This window comes from Eimeria tenella, genomic scaffold (assembly GCF_000499545.2).
Source record: "Eimeria tenella Houghton genomic scaffold, Eth_scaff116, whole genome shotgun sequence".
Taxonomy (NCBI): Eukaryota; Apicomplexa; class Conoidasida; order Eucoccidiorida; family Eimeriidae; genus Eimeria; species Eimeria tenella.
Window position 1 is genome coordinate 95,498 of NW_013541480.1, and position 10,271 is coordinate 105,768.

The 10,271-nt window shown below is 57.7% G+C and overlaps 1 protein-coding gene across 1 annotated transcript; it reads right to left on the reverse strand.

Annotated features, from left to right (window-relative positions):
• Positions 1-1,279: 1,279 nt before the first annotated feature.
• On the reverse strand, positions 1,280-9,239 carry ETH_00001620 (rab2 gtpase, putative; the record flags this gene model as incomplete). The annotated part of the gene is made up of 15 exons (XM_013372999.1): positions 1,280-1,584; positions 1,832-1,952; positions 2,349-2,422; positions 2,745-2,872; positions 2,964-3,165; positions 3,209-3,410; positions 3,616-4,668; positions 4,962-5,358; positions 5,557-5,649; positions 5,892-5,964; positions 6,157-6,225; positions 6,503-6,970; positions 7,392-7,960; positions 8,108-8,496; positions 8,649-9,239. 15 exons carry the CDS (start codon positions 9,237-9,239, stop codon positions 1,280-1,282), a joined length of 4,734 nt encoding a protein of 1,577 aa, XP_013228453.1.
• Between the last annotated feature and the right edge of the window lie 1,032 nt (positions 9,240-10,271).

Below are 10,271 nucleotides of genomic sequence, written 5' to 3' on the forward strand. Positions count from 1 at the left end.
AGGCAGGGGCCCCCAAGAAGACCGAAACGCGTTGGGGGCCCCCCGGGGTCCAGAGGCACAAAAACCCTAAACCCTAAACACTAAACCCTAAACCCTAAATTTCATACTGCAAATAACAAACCCTAAACCCTATATGCGCATTTATGTAGGACTAAACTTGGCAATGAAAACTGGCAGCTGCTACGGGGCCCTCTGGGGCCCCTCAGGGGCCCCACAGGGGCCTCAGGGGCCCCACCAAGGGAACTAAACCCCAACCGTAAACCCTAAACCCTAACCCTAAACCCTAAACCCTAAACCCTTATGCCTTCCTAATTCCAAGTTGTTTGAAACTGGGCACGCTAAACGTTAAACCCTAAACCCTAAACCACTACACGTGTCCCTTGCTCTGTTCATGGCTGAACGAAAATCCCTAAACCCTAAACCCTAAACCCTAAGAAATGAGCCCTAAGCCCGAAGATCTAGACTCTGGGCCCCAAGCCCTAAACACTAAACCCTAAACCCCAAACCCTAAACCCTCGCGAGCTCCAGATCGCCGTTCCCCGAGGCCGCTAAAACCCTAATCCGCGTAATTAGGGTTTAGCGTTTAGACTCAACAAGGGTTTAGGGTTTAGGGTTTTGGGGTTTCAGAGAGAGAAGCAACCACCACCAAAAACCAAACCCTGTGTCTCCTCCGTACACAGGGCAACTGAAGCAGCGGCTGCTGGAGCTGCTGCTGCAGCAACTGCCTCTGCTGCTGCAACTCTCGCCGCCGCTGCTGCTGCTGCAGCTGCAGCGATAGCACGAACTGCTGCTGCTCCATATTACGCCGCTGCTGCTCTCACATAGTTGCTGCGGCTCCTGCTGCCGCACCAAGCGTCGCTGCAGCAGCAGCTGCTGCTGCTATTGCTGTTGCTGCTGCTCCTGTAGATGCTGCTGCTGCGAAGAGCAGCAGCAGCAGGCTGGATAGCCAGCTCTACAGAGACAACTAATTTTGTGTCTCTTCAGCTGACATGCAGCAGCAACTGTTGGCTGCCACGTCAAGAAATAATTCATTAATACACGTTTTGCTGCTCTTGCTGCTGCTGCTGCTGCTGCTACAGCATCTCAAGGGACGTCTGCAGCAAACTACAGTGTTACAGTTGTGACGGCAGCAGCAGAACTGCCGCTGCTGCTGCTCACAGGCGGCAGCCGCTGCAGCAAGAATCATCATTTGAAGCAGCTAAAGCAGCAGCTGCAGCAGCAGCAATAGCAGCAGCAGAGCAGGAGCTGCTGCTGCTGCTGCTGCTGCTCGCGTGTGTACTCAAGCAAGAAGCATGCCAATCCAGTATTTCCGCCAGAATATAAGAAGGATAGCCGCTGCTGCTGCCGATGGCTCTGCTGCTGCTGTTGATTCTGCTGCTGCTTTTCCTTTCCTTCTGCTGCTGCTGCTGCAAAAGGGCCTCAAGTGCAGCAGCCAGCCGCCCGGTGCTCCTGCCTGCCCGAGTCTGGTGGGCGCAGCAGCAGCAGCAACAGCAGCACGTACAGAAAACGTAACATCAGCAGCAGCAGCAGCAGACACCAGCCGCATGTCAGCAGCAGCAACAGCAGCAACACCGGCTGCAGCGGCTGCAGCAGCAACAAACGGCAGCAGCAAAAGTGACCCTCCACCCCACAGAGCACTACAGCAGCAGCACTCACCCCCTTACCCACATCTCCATCGCCACTAGCAGCCCCAGCCGCAGCAGCAGCAGCACCCGCAGCAGCAGCACCCGCAGCCTCAGCACCAGCAGCAGCAGCAGCAGCAGCAGCAGCAGCAGCACCAGCACCAGCACCAGCAGCAGCAGCAGCAGCAGCAGCAGCAGCAGCAGCTTACCAATTCGAGTGGTGTGAGTTGCTGCTACTGGGCCGCACTTGATGCCGTGGGTGTCAGTGGAAAGATCATAAACCCCAGCAAGAACATTTTCGTAAATCTTCCGCGCCGTCAGAATGAAGGCCTGCAGGCCAGCAGCAGCAGCAGCAGCAGCAGCAGCAGACCCGCAGCAGCAGCAGCAAACACGCAGCAGCAGGAGGTGCAGCAGCAGCAACCCCGCAGCAGCAGCAACGGCAGCAGCATCCGCCAAATGGCAGTAGAAGCAGCAGCAGCCGCAGTAGCAAATGAACAGAGGAGCAGCAGCAGCAAACAGCAAACATCAACTGCACTAGAGTTGCAAATAAGCCGCAGCGGGGAAAAAAAGCAGCAGCAGCAGCAGCAGCAGCAACAGCAGCGAATAAGAAACAGCAGCTCTAGACTCTGCTTGCGCCCTGCGAACGGCTTCAAGAGGAGCTGTGCAAACTCCCTCCTGCTGCTGCTGTAAACCCTAAACCCTAAACCCTAAACCCTAAACCCTCACCTCCTCTACGTTTTGAGCAGTCTTGGCAGACGTCTCCAGAAAAATCAAATTGTGCTGGCGAGCGAAGTCTTGGCCTGTCAACGCCCAAACCCTAAACCCTAAACCCTAAACCCTAAACCCTAAACCCTAAACCCTAAGCCGTGGGCTCTCCACAAGAAGGCTTCCCTCGAGGCGCCGCAGCCTTAGTCTGCCGGATGCAGCGTGAAATGTGGCAGCAGCAGCAGCAGCAGCTGCTGCTGCTGCAGCCCCCTTTATCCCCAACAGCAGCAGCAGCAGCAACAGCAGCAGCTGTCCCACCAACACCCACTCCCAGTAGCAGCAACAGCCTCGGACCATCTCTACACAGCAGCAGCAGCAGCAGCAGCAGCAGCAGCAGCAGCAGCAGCAGCAGTTCACCTTCCTGGAAGGTGACTTCTCTCCGTTCCAAGTCGCATTTGTTTCCAACTAAAATAATTGTCATATGAGGGTTTGAGTTTTGCCGAACTTCTTCCAGCCAGCGGGTCAAGTGTGCGAAGGTGTCTCGCCTGCAGCAGCAGCAGCAGCAACCACCACACAGCTGCTGCTGCTGCTGCTGCTGCCGCTGCTGCTGCTGCTGCTGCTGCTGCGGGGGCTCACCGGGATATGTCGTAGACCAGCAGCGCCCCTGCTGCGCCTCTGTAGTAAGAGCGGGTGATCGAACGAAAGGACTCTTGGCCCGCCCTGCAGCAGCAGCAACAGCAGCAGCAGCAGCAGCAGCAGCAGCAGCAGCAGCAGCAGCAGCAGCAGCTGGCGGCTGCTGCTGCTGCTGATGCGTTGCAGCAGCAGCAGCATCTCTGCTCTGTCTGCCTCCTCTGTTAGATCCTCTCCCAAGGTGAGGCAACTGCTGAGCAGCAGAGATAGTCCATTCTTTTGCTGCTGCTGCTGCTGCTGCTGCTGTGGCTGTTGCTGCTGCTGCTCCTGATGCTGCTGCAGCACCATCAGCCACTTGAGAGGCAGCAAACGCACAAACCCGTGAAGCACCAGCAAACCTGTCCGACGCGGCAGCAGCGGCAGCAAGGGCTGGACGCGCAGCTCGAAGAGGTGCTGCAGCAAAAGCAGCAGCAACAGCAGCAGCAGCAACAGCAGCAGCAGCATAAGCGGTTGAAGGTGCCGCAGCAAATCGCAGTACACAACACAGCAGCCAGAGACCTGATTTCCCGGTAACTCGAAGCAGCAGTGCAGTCCTACCAGCAGCAACAGCGGCAGCGACAGCAGGAGCAGCAGCAGCAGAAGCAGCAGCAGCACTGACATGCATGACTATGTGCAGCATAAGCTGCTCGCTGAGAATGCCTTCAAAAAAGGAAGCAACTCCAACAGCCTTGAGCGCGCGGTGTACGTACACCTCAACAGCAGCAGCATCGGCCTCCTGCTGCTGCTGCTCTCCCTCTGCCTTCGCTGGCTGCTGCTGCTGCTGCTGCTGTCGCTGCTGCTGCAGCTGCTGCGCACGCTTCACGCACTGCACAGGCAGCTGGCTCTCAATAGTGCTGAGGAAAGAAGAGACAAAGAGCTGCAGCAGCTTCGTAATGGCTGCCTCTGTTGGGGGGCCCCTGAACAGCAGCATTTCCTGCAGGAGCTCAGCAGCAGCAGCAGCAGAAGTGAAGCTGCAGCAGTCCATTTGCTGCAGCGAGTGCAGCGCCCTGGGCAGCACAACGTCCTTCACCACCTGCAGCAGCAGGTCCGCGAAAGCCGCTGCAACCTCGCTGATGCTGCCGCTGCTGCTGCCACTGCCGCTGCTGCTGCCGCTGCTGCTGCTGCTGCTGCTGCTGCTGAGGGTCTCCATTTCTTGACAAAAAGCAAAAATGTCTCTTATGAAATCAAAATCTGCCACTTCTCTTCCCCCCCGCAAAATTCGTCCGCTGACGACGCTGCCGTCTCGGAGGGGCCCCGTGCCGCTGTCGAGGGCCCCTGCTGCTGCTGCTGCTTCTGCTGCTGCTGCTGCTGCAGCAGCAGCAGCAGAGCGGCTTGCAGCTGATGCGCCAGCATCTCCCGTGGAAGGCTTTTCGGCGTCGCCGGCTGCGCTGCTGTTGTTGCTGTCGCCCGCCTCTTCCTGCTGCTGCCCCTCTTCCTGCTCCTGCTGCAGCACCTGCTGCTGCTTGACCCACTCAATCGCAGCAGCAGCAGCAGCAGCAGTAGACGGAGCCAATGTTGTGTCCAGCGGCAGCCACCACAGCAGCTCCCAAGAAGCAACAGTCTCTACACTTTGCTGCAGCTGCTCAGCCAGCGGCAGTTGCTGCTGCAGCGCCACCATATCTTCGGGGCAGTTTCGGCACGCTGCAGCAAACTCCCCCACTATGCGACGCACCTGCAGCAGCAGCAGCAGCAGCAGCAGCGCAGAAGCTTTGGGAGAGGCCACACATGGCGTATGGACACTTGGTGGCGAGTGCTTGCATACATCAGCAGCAGCAGCAGCAGTGTGCAGCCTTGCAGCCTTGCAGCAGCAGCAGCCAGGGAAAAGAGAAACAGCAGCAGGACCACGAGAAGACGCAATAGAGAGAAGAGAGACAAGGAATAAAAAACAATAAAAGAAAAAAGAAAAAAATAAATAAAAATAAATAAAAAAGAAAAGAAAAAAGAAATGCTGCAGCAGCTCCTCACCTCTCTGTACTCCGGCCTCACGTCAGCAAATATTTCAGCAACAGCCTGCAGGAACTGCCTTTTGGTTTTGTGTCTTCTTGAGCTGCTGCTGCTGCTGCTGCTGCTGCCGTTGCTGCTGCTGCTGCTGCCGCTGGGGCCTTCTTCGTCGCTTGTGAAGACACAAGAGCCCAAAACTTCCCCCCAGCACTCGCAGCGCCCCAGTGCTGCAGGCTCGAGCTCCTCCGCTGCTGCGGCTGCTGTTGCTGTTCCTGCTGCTGCTGCTGCTGCTGCTGCTGCGCGTGCTGCTCTGAAAGCCTCTACGGCCTCAGGCGACGCTGGGTGTGGGGCCTTCCGCAGCTGCCGCAGCACTTCTCCCAGCGGCTGCTGCTGCTGCTGCTGCCGCAGCTTCGGCCCGTACCTGCGCAGAATGCAGCAGCACGATCCAAGCCCTAAACCCTAAACCCTAAACCCTAAACCCTAAATCCAGGCCTCTTTGATACAAACGCAGCCCCTTCACAGCACCAACTGCTTCTTGCTGCGCCCCTGCACCCACAACCCTAAACCCTGAACCCTAAACCCTAAACCCTAAACCCTAAACCCTAAACCCTTTTCCCACCTCTTTCTCCGCTTCTGGAGAGCCAAACTCCTGCCGAATTCATCAATGCGCTCTGGCAGCAAACGGCCCAAGTCTCCCAAGCGGCGCTGGGTCCTGCACAAAAACCCTAAACCCTAAACCCTAAACCCTAGCCCCTAGCCAGCAAGAGGGGAAAATCCAGCAGCAGTTGTGACGGCGCCACGCAAAAGCCAACCGGGCCGTAAGCCCTTATACGCTAATTTAGGGTTTAAGAGGCACGTCTAGAGCTGAGCTAGGGTTTGAGATAAACTGAAAGGGTTTGAGCTAGGGTTTGATTAGGGTTTATATTAGGGCTAAGATTAGGGTTTAGGGTTTACGTCCTGTCTGCTTCTCCACTCTCGAGCTCCTGCAAAGCCTCCACTGCCATTTTCACGGCGGGCTTCTTCTCATCTGCGCAAACCCTAAACCCTAAACCCTAAACCCTGAACCCTGACCCATACTCGAACCCTAGTCACTAGCCCCTGCCCGCCAAACCCTAAACCCTAAACCCTTCGCAACGGACAGCCAAGCAAAGGCCATCAGCACCAACTGGCACACTCAACGACGTGTTCAAGGGTTTAGGGTTTAGGGTTTAGGGTTTACGGATGCAGCCGCTGAGGTCCTCAACAAACACCAGGAACTCCTGCAGCTTCTGCAGCCGCCGCTCCGTTTCTGCTCATAGTGCCACAGCGCCACAAACCCTAAACCCTAAACCCTAAACCCTAAACCCTAAACCCCAAACCCTAAACCCTAAACCCTAAACCCTACATTCAAATGCACATATCCTGAATCCTGAACCTTTACCCCGAATACCTATACACGGAACCATTAAGTATCAGCCAACCCCGCAAACCCTAAACCCTAAACCCTTGACGAGAAACCCTGAACGCTAAACCCTAGAGCCTAAACCCTAAACCCCGTAGTACACAGTCAACAATGTCCGGCTTACTTAGCTGCTTCAGCTCAAGTGAGGTCACTTTTGTTGCTGCTTCCTTTTTCCACTTTATCTTCTGCTGCTTCTGCTGCTGCTGCTGCTGCTGCTCGTCTTCCTGCTGCTCTGCCTGCTCTTCAATCCACGCAACTGCTGCTGCAGCCTGCTGCTCCGCGTTGCTGCTGCCGACGCCGCTGCTGCTGCTGCTGCTGCTGGCCCACAGTTGCGCAAAACAATTTGCTGCACTCTCTGCTCCCGCCGCCCTCTTAGGCTCTGCTGCAGGCCGCACGAGGCTGCTGCTGCTGCTGCTGCATGCGCCTTCGTCTGTAGCAGCAGCATCAGCAGCAAGGGCGTCCTGCTGTCCAATGATGCCGCTGAACGAGCTCAGGATCTGCTGCTGCTGCTGCTGCTGCTGCTCCTCCAGCTGCTGCCGCTGCCGTCTTTCAAGCTTCTCTTGCTGCAACAGCAGCTGCTTCCTTCCAGCCCCTGCATGCAGCAACACCAGCAGCAGCAACAGCAGCTGCAGCGGCAGCACAGCCTTTACTGACAGCTCTTCGGCTGCCCGCAGCAGCAGCCATTACCTCAATGAGCTGCAACAGCAGCAACAGCAACTGCGGCAGCAGCAACAGCAGCAACATGCAGGTTAGCCCCAGAACAGCAGCAGCAACCACAGCCGCGTCAAACATAGCAGCAGCTGCAGCCCCAGGCGCAGCAGCAACAGCAGCGACCAAAGCAGCAGCAGCATCAGCGTAACAGTAGCAGCATCCTCGAGCACAGCAGCAGCAGCAGCGCAGCAGCTGCACCAAATACAGCAGCAGAAGCAGCAGCAGCGGCAGGTCCAACCAAGACAGTAGCAGCGCCAAGCACAGCAGCAGCAGCAGCAGCGCAGCAGCACCAGCAGCAGCACCTTTCATGATCTGCTCTCGCTCCCAGGCCTCAAGTGCTGCCTGCTCTTCAGACTCTTCAGAAAGCTGCTGCAGCAGCGGGACCCCCCGCAGCTGCAGCATGGCTTCTCTGGCTAGCCAGCTTCTGCTGCTGGTGCTGCTGCTTCCTGCTGCAGCAGCTTCGTCTTCTTCGGTGTACTCCCCGAAGCAGGACACAGAGGGCACTGCTGCTTTGCTGCTGCTGCTGCTGCTGCTGTTCATGTCTGCTGCTCGGGCTTGCTGCCGCGACCTGCGGGCCACTTGAGCCAGAGCAGCAAACGGCAACTCCCCAGCTTCGTCTGCTGCTGCTGCTGCTGCTGATCTTCTGTCTTCCAGTTCTGCCAAGGAGAAGATTCGCGGCTCTGCTGCTGCTGCGCCGCCTCCCGCTGCAGCAGCAGCTGCTGCTGCTGCTCCCGTTGCTGCTGCAGTTGCAGGCGACCCGCTGCCAGGCCTGGCAGCAGCGTCAGACCCTCTCTGCGCAGAATGACTGCTGCTGCTGCTGCTGCTGCTGTCTCTGCTGCTGCTGCTGTCTTTGCTGCTGCTGTTTCGCGGTCTGCAGCAAAAAAGCACCCTGGCTGACACTTTCCGCAGCAGCAGCACAAGCAGCAGCAGCAGCAGCAGCAGAAAGCGCAGCAGCAACAGCGTGAATGTGGAGAGTAGCAGCAACAGCAGCAGAAAGAAAACCGTGCCTTAGCCTTACGCGAACTCGTGGCGCCTGCTGCTGCTGTCTTTGCTGCTGCTGCTGCGCTTGCTGCTGCTGCTGCTCCCTTTGCTGCTGCTAGTGCTGGCGTGAGTTGCCTTCAAAACAATCCCAACGCTGCCTGTGGGGTTTACTACAAGAACTGGCTTATCGCCAGAGCCCCTGCTGCTGCTGCTGCTGCTGCTGCTGCTGTCTTTGCTGCTGCTGCTGGCCCGCGACCGCACGTCCGAGTCACGGCTGCCGCTGCGCCGACTGCCTGCGTCTTTGCTGCTGCTGCTGCTGCTGCTGCTGCTGTGCTTGCTTCTGTTTTGCCGAGGAGATTTGCTGCTGGGCAGCAGCTCCTCAAGAGACTCCCGCACTGCTGCTGCTGCTCCTCGTTGCTGCTGCTGCTGCACACACGGGGCAAAAGATCTTGAAACTTTAAACAGAAGGCTTTGTTCTAATTCTACATTTTCAAGGGTCTAGGGTTTAGGGTTTGGTTAGGGTTTAGGGTTTAGGGTTTTGGGCTTGGTTAGGGTTTAGGGTTTTGGGTTTGGCGCACCGAGGGCACGTTGTCTTCGTCGGCAAAGCCGAAGCTCAGGCGCTGCGCCCTGGTTGCTGCTGCTGCTGCTGCTTGTTGCTGCTGCAGCAGCTGCTGCTGCTGCTGCTGCTGGGCGAAGACTCTGCTGCTGCCGACGGCGCAGGCCCCTGCTGCAAGCAGCTTCTTCTTGGGCTGCAGGCCCCGCTGCTGCTGCTGCTGCTCCACGTGCTGCTGCTGCTGCCGCAGCAGCTGCTGCTTCGGCGCCTCATCATCTTCCAGATCTCTAAGCGCGCACTGAAAGGACTCGTCAAGCAGCTGCAGCTCGGGGGGCACTGCAGCAGCAGCAGCTGCTGCTGCTGCATGCGATTTTGCTGCGGTCACTGCTGCGCTGTGCAGCAGGCTGTCTGCTACTACTGCGGGCCCCACTGCTGCTGCTGCTGCCACTACCGGCGGAGGGGGCAGTCCTGCAGCAGCAGCAGCAGCAGCCTTCAACGTCGCTGCGCGCGGATACTGCTGCTGCTGCTGCTGCTGCTCTTGCTGCTCCTCGTCGCTGCTCTCTGTCTTGACCTTACGGGCCTGCCGCACGACCCCGCGGCGAGCGAACAGCGCCATTTTCTGCTGCTGCTGCTGCTGTACTGCTGCTGCTGTGCTGCTGCTGCTGTGATGCTGCTGCTGTGGCGCTACTGCTGTGCAGCTGCTGCTGTGCTGCTGCTGCTGCTGCTGGTGTGCTGCTGCTGTGCTGCGGCTGCTCCGGCAGCGGCGGCGACTGCTGCCGGAGCTCTACTTCTTTCACCCTTCAAGATGCTGTTGCTGCTGCTGGTGCTGTTGCTGCTGCTGCTGCAGCTGTTTGCCTAACAGTCTCTCTTCCGCAGTGAACCCCTGAAGAGAGGGCTGAATGAGGCCTCTCAGCAGGCTGCTGCTGCTGCTGCTGCTGCTGCTGCTGCTGCTGCTGCTGTGGATCTCACTGAGCAGCAGCAAGACAAGAACTGCAGCGACTATGCTGCAGCACAAAACAGAAAGAAGTTAATACACGAAGGCCGCGGCTAACTACGCGGGAGCCCCTGCTGCTGCCGCAGCAGCAGCAGCCGCTGCTGCTGCTGCTGCTGCATGCGGGGGCCTCAAGACCTTGTGTTTTGCATGTGTGAGTTACCCGCTTTTATCTTTTAAATAAATTTATAATTAATTTTTATTTTTTAAATTGAGAAGAAGCAAACAGTAGAAGGAGCAGCATGTGGGCTGACTGCGTGCTGCAGCTCTCTCCGGTGACCCAAGCTTCGGGCTCAGGGTTTAGGGTTTAGAGTCTAGGGTTTAGGGTTTAGGGTTTAGGGTCTAGGGCTTACTGCGCAGCCATTTCATGCGCTTTCGAAGGAAGCACAGCAACAAGCCCAGCCAGTCAGCCGCACTAGCGACATCGCAGCAGCAGCAGCAGCAGCGGCAGAAACAACAGCAGCAGCAATATCGGCAGCAGCAGCAGCAGAAGTAACGACGGCAGCAGTATCGACAGCAGCAGCAGAAGCAACCTCAGCGGTTCCAGCAACAACGGCAGCAGCAGCAGCAACAGCCGCAGTGCCAGGGCCGACAGCAGTAGCGGGAGGAACAGCAGCAACAACAACAACAACAGCAGCAGCAGCAGCAGCAGCAGCA